Source organism: Pelodiscus sinensis, chromosome 9 (genome assembly GCF_049634645.1).
Source record: "Pelodiscus sinensis isolate JC-2024 chromosome 9, ASM4963464v1, whole genome shotgun sequence".
Classification (NCBI taxonomy): Eukaryota; Metazoa; Chordata; order Testudines; family Trionychidae; genus Pelodiscus; species Pelodiscus sinensis.
Window position 1 is genome coordinate 43,121,641 of NC_134719.1, and position 22,219 is coordinate 43,143,859.

At 41.2% G+C, this 22,219-nt stretch overlaps 1 protein-coding gene across 10 annotated transcripts in view; it reads left to right on the forward strand.

The window, feature by feature from the left end:
- The window catches only part of NTNG1 (netrin G1), a 254,309-nt gene that overhangs the window by 149,855 nt on the left and 82,235 nt on the right, over positions 1-22,219 (forward strand). For all 10 annotated transcript variants that reach the window (XM_075936633.1, XM_075936634.1, XM_075936643.1 and 7 more), the window contains exon 4: positions 17,982-18,154. In XM_075936633.1, the coding sequence (XP_075792748.1) occupies positions 17,982-18,154 (173 nt within the window). The remainder of the gene's footprint in view (positions 1-17,981; positions 18,155-22,219) is intronic.

Here is a 22,219-nt window from a genome sequence, read left to right on the forward strand (position 1 = left end):
AAGCTCAGTGTAATCATTTGCATCTCAGAGCAACTTTCTTGGGATTGCTGGTAAGCAGATATAAGACTGATGCTAATTAAATAAAAAATGTGTCACTTAATAAAATTAAAGTGGTAATGCACACTGATCTTAATCTAGAAAATTAAAATCTCAAATTCACTTTTGGTTCTTCCTTTCCCAAGCAAAAGGAGTATCACTTAAGGATATTTTTAAGCTGTGATTTAAGGGTCACAGTATAATAAATCTTTTTACTGACTTAATGCAACACCTTTCATAAGAGGATCTCAAGTCACGTTTGCAAATAGTTTGGCTAGACTGTAATTCGGATTTCATTGGCATTGTATAGAGATGTAAAAGCCTTTTTAATTGGTTAACCAGTTAAATGTAATATTTAATTGGTTAACTGGTTAAAGGTAGGGTGACCATATTTCCCTATGGCAAATACGGGACACATGATAAATTGCTCTGATTTAAGTGAGTTCAACAGTAATCAATCAGTGCTATGCAGCACAAATGTTCAAAACAGCATTAAGTTCACTAAGACCCCATTAAAAGACACACTGCATTATTATTTGTCTCCATATTTTTTAAATGTACATCCATCTGTGTGTCTGTGTGTCCATGACTCCATTTGTTCCAGAAAATCTCTTAAATGGTAAGAGCTAAGAACAACAAATGTGGTATGCAGTAGGGATGTTAGATGTAGTGTAACTGAATAGTCATGTAACAGCACAAAATGTTATTGGTTACATGACTATTCCATAGTCCCCAGGAGTGGGACTGGCAGCCAGTGCACTCCAGCCCCACCCCCCGGGAGCCCGCTGCCACTCTACGCTGCTGCCTCTGTAGGAGGACGGAGTGGCAGGCGGAGCCGGTTTAAAAACCAGCTCCATGTGCAGACTGGCTGCCTGCCACCCTGTGCTGCTGCCTCTGACACAGCCCCTGTCCCGGGGGAGGGGGGCGAGGCGGAACTCTGTCTACACAGAGCTCGGACCCCCTGCAGACAGTGGCTGCTGCCGTGAAGCAGCCTCCCCCATACCTTCCCACGCTGCTGCCTCTGATAGGCTTGAAAGCCAGCTCCCCGCACATATTGGCTCCAGCCTGCCCCCTTCTCCCTCCACGCTGCTGCCTTTCTATCTATCAGAGGCATCGGGGGAGGGGAAAAGGTGTGTAGTCAAAAATATTAACCGATAAGCCTAGGCTATTTATTGCTTTGCTTTAAGTTAGGATTTAGGTGCAGGAGTGGGTGGGGGTTCTGGAAAAGAGTTTGAGTGAAGTAGGTGGTTGTGACATGGGGCAGGTTTGGGATATGACCTATGGCAGGAGAAGGTTGTGACCTGGAGCAGGGAATTGGGGTACAGGGCCTGGGAGAGAGTACAGGTGTTTGGCTTGTGACCTGGGGCAAGGGATTGGGGTGCAGTCTGGGAGGGAGTATGAGTGCAGATGGAGTATAGTGCAGGAGGGCTGGCGGAGGTTTTGGGGTATGGGTGTAGGACTTAACTGCGTGACTCCTGGCCAGCAGCCCACCAGACTCCCTGCCTTCTACATCCCTGCACAGGTTGGAGGGGCCATGTAGGTCTGTGAATAGCTGCAAACCTGAGGAAAGAGATACTTTACATGCAAAGCCTCTCCCTCCCCTCCCAGGATTCCAGCTAGTCAAAAACAAACAGGGCCCTCACCCTGAAATGGCCATGAAGCTGTTCTTTTGTGTTGGTAAAAGGTGTATTTCTAATGTTTAAATGCTTTTTATCTATGCAATAACTCAAAGTACCTTCAAATGCTTACGTAGTTAGACACTTTGAAGAAATATACCTAATGTGGTAGCCTGCATTTTGCAGTAGTTGTAAATATTCTCTTGCACTTTCAAACATTTTCAATGGTTCCTTTTAAAAAAAAAATTGTTTCACTTGAGACATCTACATTGTATTTTGAAACAAGAAAGCTAACAATTTGTATGAGAATTATTATCCTTATATGGACTCTAGCATTCTATATAAATATGGGCCTATTGTGCCACTCATGTTAAAATATTGATAATTGAGGAGGGGTTGTTAACAATTGATTAAACAAAATGTGTGCCATTTTATTAATTAATTACTTCATTCATTCATTACTTTTCTTTCGCTTCTGATTTGCATTGGCTAAAGCTCTACTATTTTGTGCCTTTACATCTGTGCACTATGGGTGTATAAGTCCAGTGGCGATCAGCGAGTGGTGACGGGAACAGGACAGTGAGATCTGGAAGTTCCTAGTCTCAGACCAACACACAGCCAGTGGGTGTATGATTCAGTCATCTTGCTTGAGGACTGAGGCAGGTTGAGCATCTTAGCAGCTGCATCCATGGCTGAATAGTCCTCTGCTTACCCCACATGGGGATGGGGCTAGATAAAGTACCCTAAAAATAGTTTTGCCTTTTTTCCTTTTGGCTGAATAGGAAAACGTTGGAACCTGGAATGTATGTACCCTGATGGACAACTCAGACAGTGACTGACCAGAGCGACAAATAGTTTTCATTGCTTGTGAATTGAATCGATTTAACATCGATATTGCTGCCTTGTCTGAAACTAGAAGAGCTGATGAAGGACAAGTGAGGGAGAAGAAAAAGGACACACGTACTTCTGGAAGGGAAACGTGTTTAGATGAACCTCGATTGTATGGAGTAGGCTTTGCTGTAAAGAACAAGTTCATAATGTGTCTCTCTGAGCTGCCAGTATGCCTCAGTGAGCGGCTTATGACACTATGAGTAAATATTGTGAGCACCTATGCGCCATCAGTGGAAGTGAATGAGGATGTAAAGGAAGATTTCTACTCTCAGCTGGAAAGCATTTTATTGTAGACCCCTAAAAAAGATAAGATAATTCTTCTGGGGGATTTCAATGCATATGTTAGATGAGACTCAGACCTGTGGAAAGGAATAATTGGGAAAGAAGGAGTTGGCAAAAGCAACTCAAATGGAATTCTGCTCCTGACTAAGTATGCTGAACGTGAACTTATCATCATGAACGCCCTTTTTTGACAAAAGGACAAGTTCAAAACATCGTGGAGACACCCACGTTCAAAACACTGGCATCTTCTCAACTATGTCATAGCTTATGCTTGAGATCTCAGTGACGTACTTCTCACAAGAGCAATGACGACTGCTGATGACTCTTGGACTGATCATCGCCTCATTCAGTCTTAATGAAAATTAAGATCACCCCCAAATGGAAGCTACAAAAGAAGCAGATAAGGCACCAGCTGAAGGTTCAAGATCTGAAGGGCCTCATTAAGCATGACCACTTTTAACAGTATTAAAATAAAAGCTTCCATCAGAGTTTTCAGAGGAAATTGAAGAACATTTGAACCAGCTGAAATCAATAATTATTAATACCAGTGAGGAAACTCATCAAAAAGAGGAGAATGGCATTTTGTGCTTGACAGAATTATATAAGCTGCACTATAAAGAGAGAAGCCCTTGCTAAGACAAAGACGGAAATCCAACATAAAACCAGAGAACTCAAGAATAAATGGTGGACTGAGAGAGCGCAAGAACTCCAACATTTCATGGATAACCATAATACATGTGGTTTCTTTAGTACCATTAAGGCTTGTTATGGGCCAGCTTGCCATGGCATGAAATCCCTTCATTCTAAGGATGGAACCACACTTTTGAAGGACAATGAAGCCATTAATTTTCACTGGAAAGAACATTTTTAAGATCTTCTTAATCATAACTCCATGGTTACAGATGACGTTCTTGAGCAAATCCCCCAACGTCCTTCTAGGGATGAGCTCTGAGACAACTCCCCATTTCCATGAAGTATACAATGCAATCAAGCAGATGAAGAACAAGGCAGCAGGTCTAGATGGGATCTCTGCTGAAATCTTTTAAGACGGCAGCTTAGCCTGCTTAACCTTAAAATCTGAATAAAGGGAGAGAGACCTAGTGAAATGAGGGATGGATGCCTTGATTGTTACCATCTTTAAGAAAGGGGATAAAGCAGATTGTGAAAACTATGGTGGTATTTCCCTCACTGTTGTAGGCGAAGTTCTGGCACGGGTTCTTGCAACCTGTCTTCTCCCCCAGTCAGAAGAAATTTTACAGAAGTCACAGAGTGGTTTCTGACCATGTCACAGAACTGCAGATATGATCTTCATTGCACGGCAGCTGCAAGAAAAGTGTCAGGAAAAGTGATCTAACCAAAGCCTTTGACTCAGTGAATCACCATGCCCTTTGGACTGAACTTTAAAAGATTGGATGTCCTGATAAATGTCCTCAAGTTGCTTCATGACAACATGAAAGTGCCTGTTCTGAGTAGCACTGGCTCCCAGAGTGAACCTTTCAAAGTACAAACAGGAGTCAAACGGGGCTGTATCATCTCCCCAGCCATGTTCGCTGTCTTTACTGCTGTCATTTTCTGCCTACTTGCTGGAAAACTCCCAGCTGGCGTTGAAATCATCTACAGAATGGATGGAAAGCTGTTTAGGCATAGCAGGCTGAAAGCTAAGGTTAAGATTTCCACCACATCTGTCATGGTACTTCAGTATGCTGATGACAGTGCAGTCCATTCTGAGAAAGATCTTCAAACTATCCTGAATGTGTTTGCTGATGCTTAAGCACGTCTTGATCTCACCCACAACATCAAGAAGACCAAAATACTCCATACACTCCATTTATTAAAATCAATGGAGTGGCCCTGGAGAATGTCGATCATTTTCTCTACCTTGGAAGTTATCTTTCATCCAAGGCAGATATTGATGTAGAACTCCAGCATCATCTGAGCTGTACCAGTGCAGCCTTTGCTCATTTTTGGCACAGGGTTTTTGAAGATCATTATATTTGAACAAACACCAAAAATATTGTCTATCAAACTGTCATTCTTCCAACACTATTGTATGGGTCTGAAACCTGGGCAACCTATAGACATCACTGGAAAGTCCTTCAGAGATATCACCAATGCTGCCTCTGCAAGACTTTGAAGATCAAATGGAAAGACAGGTGCATTAACATCAATGTTCTGGAAGAAGCAAAGATTATGAGTATCGAGACAATGATCATCTATCAGCAACTTTGCTGGATAGGACACATTGTTCAGATGCCAGACCATTACCTCCCAAAACAGGTCCTCTTTTCTCAGCTGAAAGAAGGTTACCATTATGTGGGAGGGCAACAGAAGCATTATAAGGACCCTCTAAAGGATAACTTAAAGAAGTGCAACACTTGATGTTGACACTTGGGAAACGCTTGCCCAGGATCATTCAAAATGGAGACAAGTCCCATGCAGTGCCTCCCTGAATTTTGAATTTGCCCGCCGTAAGTTCAGGATGCTTATTTAGCCAAAGCTTATTGTAACCTTTGGGATCTGCTGTAACGAATTTTCTTTCAAGATGCAGGTAGTTCCTGTTTTCAGCTGAGTCAGCAATACCATGAGAATGGCCTTTGGCATTTGGATGCTTTCACTTAGAGGTCCTAGCTAAAACCTAAAAATACGAAGCAGTTTACAACAAAGAATATTAGGGAAAGCATACCCGGGTAACGGGAATGAGTGGGCATCAGCTGTTTCAGTGGCTACTGTATACATGGATTGTGCTCTTCCTTATTGTCAGTCTGATAGCTCACGCCAGCTGACATGCTTGAAGAAGATCTTTGTTCTTTGTGTCGGAATATGACCCGTTCTGGCAGCCACTGATAAAGAATCTGGAAAGGACGCAGCCTGGAGAAGGGGATAGAGACTGATGGTCCTACATTCCAGAAGCTAGTCATAATGAAGAGGTGAGAAGCAGCACCTGACTTCTGCTTGTGAACCCCAGAAGCAGAAATGTTTCTTCTTGACAGTTTTGCTGTTTACTTGTTTGCTGAGCTAAATTGATGAATCACACACACACACACACACACACACACACCCCGGTTTCTTTCTCTCTCTCTCCAGGCTCTATCTTCCAGTAAACACTTTTATTGCTTGGGCCTGAGATAAATTGTCTCTCACTGTTACAGTATATAGAAGGAGACTCATTGGCTGCTATTTGAGATCAGAACATTGTATCTACCCACTTTAAGGGTACACCGGACAGGAGGGAATCTCTCTAGTACTCAGTTACACGAGGAATATTCCTATCTGTCATATGGAGCAGTGTCAAAGAAAAATTAGCAGGTATCATTTGATTGAAGAAGGCTAAAATAGCTTGAATACACCAAACATCACAGATATAGATATAGGAAGTATGATTGTTCGGCCTGTGATAGATATGACAGTATCCTGCAATATACTGAGGAAAACTTATTAAATTAAATTAAACCATATTGAATTACTGTTAATACCTTTGCAGCCCATTATATTGAAAATACATGTGATTGTGCACTGTTGTGGGATTGTATGGAACTTCTTTATGGGGGAGAAGGATTAATAGAATCTAGTAGATAATCTGAATTACAAAGGACTATGTTGAACAACACAGCAGATACGATTAATCTTTTGCAACAATATGTGTAAAGTGGAATTCATAGGACATACAGGGGAAGAGGGAAGGGTAAACCTCTACTTAGGAACTCAGTCTTGGAAGATTTGCCCTGATGGGAAGGACCTTCTGTCAGCTGATCAGCTGTTACATGAGGACAGTTAAAGAGCCAGTGTGGACAGAGACAAAGAAAGGACTTTTGAATAAATAACCTGATCTTAAGCTGACTCAGGATTCCTGTTCTGACCTAGCAAGCAGATAGGACCTCTGATCCATGAAGAGCTCTGCTCAGGCAGACTGTCTTGTGTTGGAAATAAAATAGCGAAGGCAAGGCAGGGAACTGTTCAACCTGGAAATATCATGCTGGGGAAGTGAGGGGGGGAAGGAAGGAGGAAGCCACAGGTCTCCACCTCAGAAAGGTGACAGCTAGAAGCCTGAGAGATCCGCCTTCACTAAACTGCTAAGCGGAAGCAGAGGTGCAGTTGTCCCGAGCTGTGACTGAGCCCTTATTCATATTGGTAAGCATCAAACGCCCTTCCTGTAAGCAAAACTCATGTGAGTGCTCATCAGTGTTACCAGTGTCACGGAGATTTAGGTGTGTTTAAATTAGGTGTTGTACAGCCTTCTTACTGTAGTGGTTGGATCTGAATCAGGGGCAGCAGCACAGTCCCCATTAAGTTTTATTTCAGAGTCACCTTTTTAGCTATAGGAAACCCAGGAGTAATTTTACTCATGAAGTAAAGTGGATCATGCTTGCCCTTTCAGATTTTATTTGTAAAATTTCAAGCTCTCCAAACTATTTAAAAATAGGCCACCACACAGAAAGGAATATAAGTATACTCCTTTGCCTGGATTATACATTCCCTACTAGATATATTAAACTCTACAGTGGAGGAATCAGGAAAAAGCTATTTTCCCTAATTTTCCATACTGCCAGTGGGAATCTAATTCAATTTCCACCCAAATTTAGCAATAAAACTAAGTAGTAAAGAATGAGGTTGAAGAGGCTTCTGTAAATCACTGGATTCTAAGGTACTAAGGTGCAGTAGGATTACTGAGCACAGGTTAAACTTCTTTTCCAGCCACAAAGCTACTTACAGATTTAAGAAGCTTAAAAAGCTGATCCAACATTAGTCCTTGCTTTGCGAATGAAAGAATAATGTGTATCTATATATAAAGTTATATTTATTATTAGTGAAACAATTTTTGTTTATCTTTAGTAGTGGATGCAGACACTTTTTACCAAATATTTCACTTTTAAGGGAAGAGATTCCAATACCTTAAGTACACTCAGTCAAGGGGACATGGGGGAAAAAGATCAGTGAAAAAATGAGATATTATATATAAATATAAAATAGAAGACACAGCTTTCCAAGTTTATTTATAGAAATAGCCTGAATTTATTACACATCTTCAACCATATCCGTTTTTTAACAATTGGTTGTAGGATCATGAAGGTCAAGTTTAGAACTGCTGAAGAAGAATCCGACACCATTGGTTTAATAGAAGTTGCATTCTTTTACACCAAGTCTGAATTTGCCTCTTAAGACATTCCTATGGCTCTGGAAATAGTGAATAGTCCAAAGTGGCTTTTTAACTCAAATGATTTGGAGTAAAGTAATTCACTAGACCTGTCCTTATAGCAGAATAGTGATAGAGATGTAGCCGTGTTAGTCTGGTGTAGCTGAAACAAAATACAGGACTATGTAGCACTTTAAAGACTAACAAGATGGTTTATTAGATGATGAGCTTTCGTGGGCCAGACCCACTTCCTCAGATCAAATAATGGAAGTGCTACATAGTCCTGTATTTTGTCCTTATAGCAGACATCCAGTGTCATTTGCTGATTGCCAATTGTCTTTAATTATTTTGAACCTTTTATCTCATAATGTCCTCAGACTTACTGGTCCTGCAGTGAGCAGTGGCAGCGTAGATTGTAGAAATGATCTTGCTGTCTTTTATCTCTGTGTTCCCACTCTCTTACCTTGTTCCTCTCCAAAGGCTATCTGTACTTTGGTCAGAAATGACTGGTCACAGTTGCGACTGAGTGTTGAGGGCAAGGACTTGAACAGGGACTCTAGTCATTATTAGTACTAATTAGGTGCCTCTGGAGAAAGCCAAAGTGGACAGAGGTATACCTGATTACCAGAACAGACTGGGGTTAGTGACTCAGTGAGCCAATTAGCCCATTAATAGGGATGCTTTGTAAAAAGGCCACAGGAAGGTGGCAGGCCGGAACTGATGTACACTGGCTTTTAAGGCAGCGCTCGTGCACACTGGCTCCCCGGGAGCTGTCTGCTGCCCCACATGTTACTGTATAACTGCTGAAATTTTCACCAGTTACACAGCCATTTACATGCATTTTAACACCCCTAGTTTAATGCATAATATTAGTCAGTAGGTTTATGAAGTTTCTATGCCTATATGAACCACTGTCTAAAACTGTTTTACTTGGTAGAGAGTTTAAGAGGAAGAACAATTTTCTGGGGTTCTTTGGGTTGTGTGTCTTGTGCATTTGATGTGCTCTATGTATAGCTGGTTTTGCTGTTTCCCTCTCTAGTCAATTTTTAAGAGATGGTTCCTGTGATCTGAAACCAAAATATTCTCACTAGCAGTGTCCTTTTATCCATGTGTGCATCCCTCATCTTGACTGCTGAATGGAGGCCTGAGCAGTAGGGATGTGAATGGTTAACGGTAAGCCTTACCCAGTAAGGTTCCAATTAACCAGTTTGGGGATGGAGGATGGAACAATTCGCTGCTGCCACAGGCACAGGGCTGCTCCAGCCCCATGGGGCTCACCACAGGTACAGGGTGCTCCAGCCAAGATGAAGCAGCTCCTATCAGCCCAGCCAAAGCAGCCCCTGTCCATGGCAGGGGGGACTGCTCCAGCCCGCCTACCCCCCTTTAATGGGTTAACCGATTAAAAATTACATTTAACTGGTTAACCAATTAAACAGCATTTTACAGCCTTAATGAGAAGCAATGCAAATTAACAGCCTTTCCTGTTCTTCTATACCGTTTGTGGTCTGAGATCAAACCTCTTTAGTGACCGCAGCATTTGCTAACTTCTGCGTCTATCTGCAAATATTTGTAAATAACTTTTAGATAAAAACAGAAAGTCCAGTGTAGCTAACACAGATGAAATTACCCCATTGTTTGCAACCTTGTCAGCATTCATATGAATGGCTCTCAGACTCTGGCAGTTATCTTCAGTATGGTGTTGGTTGGTTCACCATTTTCAAAGCAAGTGTAACCAACAGAGTGTTGCATATGGCTGGTGGATCTGCAGAGTTGCCTACACTAGGGCTCCCAGGGCTGCTAATAACCAGTCTTTTCAGTAACATTCTATAATGTAGACAGTAATGTAACCCTTCTGCCGGGTAGGGCCAGCAGCAACCAGGGCCAGGTTCAATATCTAGGGGTCCATCTCACACAGAACTGCCTCGAGCCCCCACCCAGTAGCCCGGGAAATTCACACACCCCTGGGCGCCTTTGAGAGGCAATGCTTCCCCACTCACAAGCACAGAGTCTGAGTGTAAAAAATAAACTTTTAATGAAAGAGAGAGAAGTGACATGGCATTAACTTGAAAAATACCATGAACAGAGTTCATAACTCCCCCACGAGTAACCATCACAGCTCAAATGGATTGAGCAATGTCCTTGGCCTCTCAGGTTCACTAGTCCAACAAGGTAAGGGTTCCATTCACTTACCCAAACTTTCCCCATACCCTACTTCAAACACCCCACTTACAGCTCTGTCCGGTCAGTGCAGACCCAGACACATCAACCTGATGACTTACTTCATAGAGCCTGATGTGATGCCACCTGTGTGCTGCCTCTGCTGCCCACTGGTCGTTCCTGCCAGCTGCTCCGCTGGCCACTGCTCCTACTGGCCTCCCGCCAGTTGTTCCCGCTGGCTGCAATGGGACTGGTTCAAGGCCAAACCAGTGACTTCAGCTCTTAGTGATTTCAACTCTTTAGCCATCACCTAGGCTGTCAAAAGATTCCAGCTTCCACTGGAATAATAAAAGGACTCCTGATGGAGTCTGCTTTAAGTCTGTTCTTAAAACAGGGGGGAAAGAGGCAGATTGTACCAGTCTTACAGCTCACACCTAGCAGTCATGATGCAGGCTGGCTCAAGCCCTTCCCCTCACGCTCCAAACACCCAACTCTGGAACGGGGAGGCTTGTTCATCTGAGACCTTTTACAATGATGGTGTCTCCCCTGCAAGCACTGGTGTCATATTTTACAGTTCCCACATTTAGAGGTCGCATGATTTGTGACCCCCGCAACAGCCCAAATTAGTTACAATACATCACATTCCATTCCAACACTAATCCTCCATCAGCCCTGGCTGAATTGGATTTACATACCCACACCTCAGATTCCTTCTCCATCCAGTCATGAGTTGTATTTCCATACCAACAGTTAACAGTTAAGTATCTTGCAGAGCTAAACAATTTGAGTTAGCACACCCACCTCCAGGGCAGCTCTCTCCTTTTAGCTGGCTGATAGCAAGCAGTAGTTTAGCCCCTGCTTATAGTTGGTTCACCCTTTTAAAAGCAAATGTAACCTACAGGGTGTTGCATATGGCTGGTGGATCTGGAGAGTTGCCTACACTAGGGCTCCTAGGGCTGCTAACAGCCAGTCTTTTTAGTAACATTCCATAATGTAAACAGTGTCTCCAAAGCTTCCACATAACAGCATGCAGTTTATGTCCTGTCTCCATTACATAAAATAATTGTGTGGAAGCTGGGTTAAAGAGTGTCCCTGTCGTGGGTGGAGTTAGAGCAATATGTTTCTATACAGAATCCTGTTCAAGTTCATGGTTGGCTGACAGAATCTATGTGGTGAAGAACTGGCTGATGCCGACCCATTTTATGCATGTTTCATTTTGCATAGCAAGTTGTTTTTAAGTTGATTTGTTAAACTTTGGCAGTGACATAGAAGGATTCCAAAATGAAGAACATATGGCTTGTCATTAAAAATGTATCAAAGAGCCTCTCTCTCTCCCTCCTTCCTCCCCCCTCCCTCCCTCCAACATGAATGATCCCCTCATGTGACCTCCAGTCTGCTGGTTGGCACTTACATGCAAGAGAATCTGCATGCTGTTAGCAATTACCTCAGTGATATTTACAGCATTTTAATGTCAGTTGTATATGTAAATAGAATTTGTGAGAAACTCAGGATGCCAATGCTTCTTTCTCCCACTAAAGCAAAGCTATTCCTTGAACACACCAGAATGCTTCCTGCACCTTATATAACTGCCAAAAATATCATGTTTGAAATTGCTTTATGACAAAATAATGAGTCTGTCAAAGATGAGTGGTCAGAAAAACAAATTTGTTCTCATGCACAATTAGAGTGGCGTTTATAGTGTTAGACAGTGATATCAATCTCTGGCTATTCAAAATTAAATTTGCACATTGAAAAGAAATGTGTTCTTGTATATGCTCTAAACAGGACATTAAGGCAGTAAATATTCTCGTGGGTTGGACTGGAAAGATGAAAATCAGCTGAGCTGTAGAAACATCAGGAAGTAAGTTTCCAAATATAGACAAATGTTGTGGAGGTTGGTGTTCCCTTTCACTGGCTCAGCTCTGACAAGGTGGGTGCCACAATGACCGATAAAGAGAGAGCTTGGAAAACTGCTTTGTCATCAGATGTAACAGACAGACAGAACCACTCTCTTTGGGACGATAGCGGATGAGGGGCTTTCTGCTTCCCCTTTTTCTTCTAATTGTTGGTAGAGTGGTGGATAGATTATTCAAAGATTATGAAGATGTGGCAAAACATTAAACCTTGCCATAACCTCTGATTAATATGTATAGTATGAGACTTACATTTGGCCTTATAACATCTGCTGTATTCTTACTTGGTGTGCAGTGGGCTTTTCCAGGGTACTAATGAGGCTATTGGGTATATCCTTTTCTATTTCCAGTATCTTCTTGATGTTCTGATAGCCCCTCTGTTTGTTCACCTACGCGCGCACACACACATATGTGTACACACACAAGAAGCATGTTGTTACATGCGGTGCCAGAAGTGGCTGGATTTCTATGTATAAAAAAAATTCTGTTTATAGAAAAATTTGTGAAACACTTTTGATTTCTTTGGAGTAAAAAAAATCTCCATATGTGAAATGTTATTATGATCATCTAACACTTGCTGTGTAAACGGTAGGAAAAGCCTGCAGTTTCTCGTATGTGTCTTCACATATTCTGTCACCTGTATCTGTACAAATAATTGTGAAGAAATTAGCTCAGAGAAACACTTTCACTCTCCCTTCTCTCCTTCCTGCTTTTTTCTTTTCTATTGCTCTTCTGTGAACTCCCTGCAGTTTATTAATGCATGCATTATGAAATGCCCAGAACTAACCATAGGATTTCAAGTGCAGTCTCACTACAGCAATATAGAAAGAGAATTTACCAACCTGCTCCAGAATGTGATGTTTCTCTGTATATAGCACACAACTTCACTGGCTTTTATTTGCAGGCACAGTATATTGAAAGCTAATGTCAAATGTTTGGTCCATTGTTATATTTTGGTCTCATTTAGTATTATTGTCATCTAGGTTTCACCATCTCACCAAGTAAGGGCCTGTTTCCACATTGGTTATTAATCAGGAGTAACTCTGCTGAAATTAATGGAGTGACACTGGAATAAAACTGATGTAAGGAGAGAAGAGAATCAGGTCTTATGTTTTCCCGATTATCTGACTCGGTTTCTGCCCGTGTTTCTATTCTTTGGGCCAAGTTGTATGATTTCGTTTATATTCTTCTACTCCCAGATTAATTTCCTCTTTGGATTTCATTAGCACATAGTTTAGTTCCGTTTCTTGATTGTTAGCTGTGGTCTTCCAGAAGGTCAGACCCACCACTGACAATACCCCTGCAACAGTATTTAATTAAAGAGGTTTCTCCAGAGCAACACATTGCCATTAGTCTTTGAGTTTGTCTTCATGGCATGGACTACAAGGATGTGACCTGCAAGCCATAGAGAAGCATTTTGTTGTATTGGCACATGTAGATCCTATTAGCATGATCTCAAAGATACCTAATTTGTAATAGTACAGTTTCAAACAGGACTACCTTAATGCAAACAACATATCTTCTAGTTCTTGCTAGCATGGTTTACAAAGGGGAGTTAGAGCCCAAAAGTTTAACACAGTCACAGTTCATTCTCCTATAATTCACAGTGTGTGATTGGGTAGAAAAGTATTTTATCTTTTGTTTCTGGTACAGTTTTTAGATAGTTTTCCAAAAGTGTATTTTCTGTATTTTCTACAGTCCAGATATGCTATGCTTGCTGTATACATGTCATATTTATGATCTAATTTTGTCAGGAAAAGCAGTCATTTTTTTCTGACAAGATTTATCCTTTATAAACATATTGCTGCTTATTGCAGTCTTGATTTCTTTATCCTCTACATGAGGTAATCTTTTTCATGTTGTAGTTGTTCCTGTATTTCACTTGGGCTATCCTCTGAATATTTACTCATCTGAGGTTTTCTTCAGCCTTTCTCCATTTCCTGTAAGTCTTAACTATTTCTGAGTATTCATGTTTTTGCATTCCCCTTTTATAATACCCGTTGTTGTTTTTTAACATGTGATCTATAAGTAATCCTTCAGTAAGTCACTTCTTGTTCCTTACAGTCTTCTTTAAGGGAACTGTCTGAATAACTGTGGTTTTCAAGGATTCCACAGTATTGCCTACACTTTATGCTTAATTATCAATGTTAGCTGAATCGCAGATCTTTGTCTGTCTCCACTCTGCCCCCATATATTCACTCAGCCCCCTCAGAATTCTTGTCAGTTTTCATTTTCAGTCATTCAACATTCACATTTATTGCTGCTTCTGTAATGCAATTAGAATCACTCCTCCTAGAATTTAACACTCTCTCTTATTTTCTACTCTTCCCTTTTCCTGTAATCATTTTGTGCTTGTCTGAGATTTTCTTTCATATATAGGTGCTGTATTATTATATTGTTACTTTGTAGGTGAGCCTGTTACTTGGGTTTCAGACATATGCATTGACCAGATTCTTAGCTTGTGTAAATCTGCATATTTCCATTGACAATTTAAAGCAGTTTCAGTTCTGGCACATATATGTATTATGGCAGAGATTATAATGCCTCATATGGTTGAGATTTCCAAGAGGGGCTGTTAAGAGCTGGAGGCTTGTCGGAAAAGAAGGTGATGGGCCAGAGTTGTAAGATGTGCAGTGAATGAGATAGAGAATTTCAGGAAGAGAAAAGATGGTCTTATGATTAGGAAAGTTGAATGCTATACTGGAGAACTGGATTCTATCCTTGCCACCATCAGAGTGGCTGTGTGCTGGTCACTTAAATTAAAATGTTCAGAGTTGCCCAGACTTGTGAGTTCCTTCTTTCATGGTACCCAGTGTGAGATACCTAAGGACAGATTTGTAGAAGTGCTGATCAATCACCACTGTAACATAAGTCAGTTGGATTTGTGCCATAAACACGAAAGTGCCAATAAAAATGCCAAATATTCTGAAAAATCAGTTCACAGGTAGGCTCAGATTAGGCACCCAACAATTCATGACAGCTTTTGACAACTTTGGCCTTAATATTTCTGTGCCTTAGTTCCCCATCTGTAAAATGGGAATACTAATACTATTTCATCTCAGAGAAGTGTCATGAAGGTGAATTAATTAGTGTCTGTGAAGGACTAGGATACTGTGGAAAGAGCACAATAGAACTGTCCACGGGAAAATGAATAATTTTCTATTCAGTACAGTTGTTGAGTAGAGTGCATTAAATAAGGCCTGTGACCATATATTGAATGATACAGATAAATATTTAATTCATTGAACCAGGCAAGAAATTTGTGGATTATGTAATTAAAAACTGTCATAATGCAAATACACAAAGGGGTATACAGACAATCTTAACTCATGTATCTGACAAAGTTGTTTTTTGCCCACAAAAGCTTATGCCCAAATAAATCTGTTAGTTTTTAAGGTGCCACAGGACTCCTTTTTTGTTTTAACCTTAACTCTGGTATTTCCTCTCTCTTTAATGCTTGACTTTGTAACCTAACCATTCTTTTAACCTAACAATTTTGACTGTAGTTTATATAGAGAGCATACTATCAAAAAAAGGTGATAATGTTGTATAAAAAAGGATCCCTTTAGCAAATTAGCACTGCAAGTAATTCACTGCATGTAGTATGTATATGCAGGAAACAGCCTATAATTAAATACTGTTTGCTTAGAAGAGTCTCTCTCTCTCTTTCGGTCATGTTTTTAAAAAAGTTTTTTTTTTTTTTTTTTTTTTTTTTTTGCAAATTGTAATTAAAAAGGTGTTGATTATATTTCCAGCTAGTGTGAGCGTTGTTTAAATAACAAGCAGTTCACTCTGTCTCCTTTCTAAGAGTGAGTAGAATACATACAACATCTTCTATATTACAAATTCTGGTGGTTTTTCTCAAGCTGCCACTTAAGGCAACTGCAAGTTTGTTTTACCCTGGGGATGTCTGTGCGTGTGTGTGTGTGTGTGTGTGTGTGTGTCTGTCTGTCTGTGTGTGTGGCCACATGCTTCAGGTTAGATTCCTCTTAAATAAAGCCAGCTTGGCAGCTGTTAATTTGCACTTGCTAAAAATCTTGGCCGTTCCATGTGCTGCTTTGCTCTAATTACTGGGCACTGTATGGAACAGGTAACAAATGCCCACATGAGAGCCTTTTAAATTACTGGATTTATAATCATTAGGAAAACAAAGAACCAGAGTTGCTAAATATTAGCTGCCTCTCCAGAGCCAATAATAAGGAAATTTTACCTATTCTAACATCAACTGGAAATAAATAATAACTTTGTTTCTCAGAGACTAGCTTTTTCTGTTCCTGAAACTATCCTAACTATTTTAAAAACAGAGTAGGTTCAAATTCTGATTCATTTAATGGTTTTAATAATTTTTTTCCAAAAAAAATGGAAATAAACTACTTCTACCAAATTATTTTTTCTGCCCTTCAGCTGCTATAAATCTGTAATATTAAAGTGTCAAATTTATAGTCTTTTGGACTAATTAGGCAGTACAGATGCTTATCGGGTAGTCGAGTAATGACTCGATAAGTTGCTCCACCCTCTACTACCACTGCCTCTATCAGAGAGAGGCAGTAAGGGGGGAAGTGGGAGCTGGCTTAAAAGCCGGTTCCCCACAGCACCATCTCTGCGGGGCGGGGGCCAGCAAGGGAGACAGAGGTGCAGCGGGGAAACGGTGCAAGCAGGGATTGAAGCAGTCCCTGCTTGTGTCAGTCCCACAGCACCATCTCTGTGGGAGGGGGAGGAGGAAGAGGAAGACAAGGGAGGCAGAGGCGCAGCAGGGAAATGACTGAAGCATTCCCTGCTCGTGCCTGTCACAACTGCTGCACCTCTGCCTTTGAAATATACAAAAGCTGCCTGTGGGGTCCCCGCTGCGCCTCTCCCTTTGAAATGTACAAGAGCCACGGGTGGGCAGGGACTGCTTTGGTCTCCCATTGAGTGGGTTCCCTACTGCACCTCTTCCTTCAGAATGTACAGGAGCCATGAGTGGCTCCTGTACATTTCAAAGGCAGAGGCGTAGCGGGATAGCGAGTGCCCCCCTTACCGACTAATAGAGTAATTGATGGAAATTCCATCAACTACTCAATTAGTTGATTAATCAAAATTTAACATCCCTACTTAGAACAGTACAAAGGTAATACCTGCCTCTTAAACGAATAAGTTGTTTTATGTAATTTTACATTCAAGTATATGATGTGGGCAATATTTTTTCATAGCCACTGGTTCTACTATATATCATTATTTTATTCACAGCCAAAAAAAAAACCAGGTCCTTAGTAAAACTATTCCAAATGTAGGTAATGCAGTACTTTCTGTTTTCTTTGAGTCATTGGGCTTATTTTCTACAGACTTTTTCTTTACTAGTTTATCAGCCACTGAATCTGTGTTTCAGAGCCTAATCAAGGAACTCTATATTAGTTATCTGAGAACATGTTTTTCTGTCATCTCTGTTTTGAGCTTTATAACACAATTATACTGGTTGTATGGAAAATAAAATATGTCTAAAATAACCATTCCTTCTTAATAAAAAAGGGTATTCTAGAGGACATTTAATGGAAAGTCTGTGCCTGGGACATGACTCTGATCTCACTTTGGGACAAATCCGGCAACAATTGCAGCACATGTCTTATTTTATCCCTATGAATAGTCCCGCTGCACTCTTTACAGGATGACAGACCAATAAAAATTAGAAGTAACTCCATTGATTTCAGTGGAACTACTTCAGTGTAAAAATGGTGTAAATGAGAGGGATCAGCCCCTTGGAGTTCAGATGAAGTTGTTATTGTCAAAAGTTTCTAAACAGCAGGCTACCACATGGTAACCGATTTGAGCTAAAAAGGTTTCTTTGGAGACATGTTAAAACAGTAACACCATAAAGCTAGAGAAAAATATATTGGCTGCCATACAGAGTATTTTACTAGGATCTCATTCGTCTAAAATCAAATGTCAACTTGACATAACATCGTACCTTTTCTCTGATAGGTGCAAGTGTAACCTTCATGCCACTGGCTGTAAAGAAGAAAACAAAAAATTGTTTTGTGAATGTGAGCACAATACTACAGGCCCAGACTGCGGGAAGTGCAAGAAGAATTATCAGGGTCGACCTTGGAGTCCTGGCTCATATCTGCCTATTCCTAAGGGCACAGCAAATATCTGTGAGTAGTTGTGTGCAAAAAGGCTCCGTGATTCATTGTAATTATAATTCTGGTCTCTGTATTGATTGTGAGGGGGAAAATAATGTTAGCCAAAGTTCGTCAGCTGTTTGTGACCCAAATCTGAAACAAATCCACGTCTAGAATTTGATGAAAAGATAACAAACATTTATCTGCAAGTATGGGTTAAACTCTGCCCTCATGTACATGTAAATAACTTAGCATACGAATTGTACGTTTGCATTCCAGGGTAGCACATTCTCCCCTATACCCTATAATAAAATTAAGTAATAAATGTCAAGGACAACTGATGACCTTGCCCATCGAGGCCCTGTTCTTGCACTGCTCCTTGCCCCTGAAATCCTGCCCTCTGCTCACTTTTTTCCTCAGACCCTTCGCTCTACTCGCTCTTCTCTACCCCTTTCCCTTCGCTCTTCCTTATGCCCAGTAAAAAGTGGAAGGGCATAGCCCCTAGGGATGTAAAAGGTTACTCAATAAGCATTAGCCTTACCAGCATGCTTAAACAGTAAGCAGTTAACTGGATGGCTGGACGGGGGAAGTAGCCCTCCCTCCCACTGTGGTTAGGCCAGCCGTTCCCCTGCTTGCAGTGGCAGGATCCCAGCCAGTCAGAACAGCCCCTCATCCACAGCACAGCAGACCCCAGTTGCCCATGGTGCAGTGGGACCCCAGCCAGCTGGAACAGTCCCCCTCCCCATCCCCACCTGCAGCAGGCTGGCCAGAATCCAGCCACACGATTGACCACTTAAACAATATTACAATTATATTGTTTAACCAGTTAACTTTTTTAATGGATATTTACATCCCTAAGAGCCACCCACTTTTAAAAGTGTGGAGTCCATGGGCTCCTGGTTCCCCCTGTTCTGGTACCCCTGCTAAAGGTTGCTTCCTATACAGTACCACCGTGCTGATATTTGTTGCATGTTCTCTGCTCTGTTTCTATGTGTGTAATTTCCATTAAAGATCATGTGAAGGGTAGGAGATCCACAGTGTAAATTGGAGAGAGGATTTTCCAAAATAGTAGAAAATAATTGAGATGACAGGGTTGGAGATTTTTGGTTATTGTTTTGTAAATGGGAAAGATGTTTCAATAAAGAAATCTCTTCAAAAAGTTTGATGCAGATGGGGGTACAGATACAAACCATAGTATGGTCCAATGTGAAGGTCACAACTTGAAAACCCTCACTCCCCAAACTACCCAGCAGAACTGTATCAGTGCAGATTTCAGCCAGGAACCAGTGTGGCCAGTATTACAAATTTGCAAGGTATGAGGGCAAGAACGCTTTACATACAGTACTGGGCCTACCCAGGGATTCTGGCTGGAAGCCAAAGCTGCAAACTGTCCTTCTCATTCAGAGACAAGATAAGGTAACTGATACCCTTTTGTGATTGTGTTCTTGGCCCATGGCAGCTAATTTGGGTTATTAGGGACCTCACATTGGATTCACTTCCTCCACTGGGGTGGGGGAGGGGACTGGGTGTTCTTATTGCCCACAGACCCCTCAAAAATGATAGTGAGATCAGCCTTTTTTTTTAAAGATTAAACTTCAGACCAAGTGTTGATGATGATGTCTTGGTAAACTTTGTGGGTGTAATAATAGATTTTAAGCATTATGAAGGAAAATTTTGGATGTTGAACTGTATTTTCTGCTTATGATCCAGATTCATTTATACACATGCTACCTTTGATTTCTGTGGGGTTGCCAGGATATACCGTATTTTCCGGCGTATAGGGCGACTGGGCATATAAGACGACCCCCTATCTTTTTAATTAAAAGATAGGGTTTCATCTTATACCCCAGCGCCCCTCCGCCTCCTTTGCTCCCGGTGTCCCTGGTCTGCTGGAGATGGTCCCCAGCAGACCAGAGGCACCGGGAGCAAAGCCGCCAGGAGCGCCTGGGCTTCCCCCCCCCCCCCCCCCCCGCCGGAGCCCCTCCGCGGCTTTGAAAGCCTCAGGGGAAGCCGGCGGGGGGGCATCCCAGGCGCGCATGGGCTTTCAAAGCCGCGGAGGGGCTCCGGCGGCGGGGCATCCGGCGTACAAGACGACCCCTGATTTTTGGGGGATGTTTTTTAACTTCAGAGGTCGTCTTGTACGCCGGAATATACGGTAGGTAAAGGCAGTGCTTTTTTTGTTTTAAAAAAAAAGGGCCGGTACTCCAGGGGAAAAGTTGTTGAGCTCTGACTGGAGGTGCTGATACTGCGTCTGGAGGTGCCTATACTGAGTACCTTTGGGCAGTACTGTCACAAAAAAAGCACTGGGTGAAGGAAAGGCAGAATGTGACCAGTTGTATCTGTATCTCTTTAGCTAACTCATAGCTCAACACTGACATAATTGCCAGTGTAAAATGCTTATCCACCATTAGGATACAACTTCGTAGGCCATTTACTCTCTGTGTTTGTTTGCTGGATGTTACTGAGAGCCACATGAACAAATTGTAGACAACATAAGGCTAGTGTAACATTGAGAAAGGGAGCATGAAAACAAAAATACAGAAATCTAGTCTCTATTCTTGTTTGCTTGAAATATATAACTCGGATTCCTCTGATCCTAGTTAAGTGCGTAAATCTCTGGTAGAAAAAGAAATAAACGGACACTAAATCATCAAAGCTTTTGGACAGCACATACTACAGGTCGACTTCTCTAATCCAGAACTCCCTCATCCAGAAACATCCGTCGTCCGGAATGATTTTAGTTAGTCAGATGTCCATTTTTCATGTGTGTTGCGAAGTTTCCCATGGTCGCATAAAGTTTTATAGCCACCAGTCCTAGCTATTAGTGTTCTGTGCTGTTATTTAGCTCTAATTTTCCCCTAAATATCCTCTAATAGCCCCATAAGCAATATAGGTAATGATGATAGACAATATTGACCTCCCATGATCCAGAAAATTCTCCATTTGGAATCGGTCAGGTCCCAAAGGTCCGGACTGAAGCAGATCAACCTTTAACTACTTTAGAAAAAAAACGCTGGTGTTTTGTCCTCATTAACAGCAAAAAGCTGGTTTTAGAATACAAGAGTTCACAGAAAATTATTTAGAAGAAACGGGATTATGTACTGCAAATGAATGAAGGGTTTAAAAACCAGCAACAGTGTGCAATGCTTCGAATTTTATCTGACACTTCAAACAGCAGCTCAGAGGAATCTAAACTCAGAAATGAGTATCACAGGAAGTTGGTCCTTATCAAGTTAAATGTGAGAGTAATAGACTGATAACAAGCCATGAAGTCTGCGGGGGCATGAAAGTGTGTTAGAATTCTCACCAAGAAAATTAATCTTTAAAAAGAAGAAGGTGGGTACTTTGTAAAAGTAAGGTGACAATCTAACTATATCCAGCAAAAATTTTGAGAGCCACAGTTTTTGCTCACAAACTCTTTACAGGGTTCATTTGATAACCCAGCTCCAAGCAAAACTTTCTATGCTTAAGTCTAGGGATAAAGTACATCAGTGTATGAAATCAGTGTTCCCTCTACCTCCTTATTTGCTGTCTGTTTATGCAATCATATGTAAATTGAGCATGTTCCAGCAAAACAAAGGTCTTGGCACTTGATATAGATCACTAACTAGTGCTGGTTGGTGAAATGTTGATGTTACATCAAAACATTTCTTGAAATTGGGTCAATTTCACCAGAATTTTTTTTGGAAATACAGGTCCAAAATTCTAACAAGAAAATTCCAACAATGTAACAAAATTTCTCAGTTGACATTTTCAGAACAAAATCTTTGCATTTTTTGTTTTGAATTTTTTATTTTGAATAATAAAAAACTTAAAAAGTTAAAATTGAAATTAAGTGTTTCAAAGGTCTGGAAATTTCCTTTGAAGAGAATTTAATTTTTTTTAAATATTTGCTCCAAATTAAAATGAATCCAAAGTTGAAAATTTCTGAATCACTGAGGATACGTCTACACTGCAGGCTAAAGTCGAGTTAAGATATGCAACTTCAGCTATGTTAATTGCGTAGCTGAAGTCGAAGTAGCTTAATTCGGCTTTTGGCCCTGTCTACACAGCAGAAAGTCGAAGGAAGAACACTCTTCCTTCGACTTCCCTTACTCC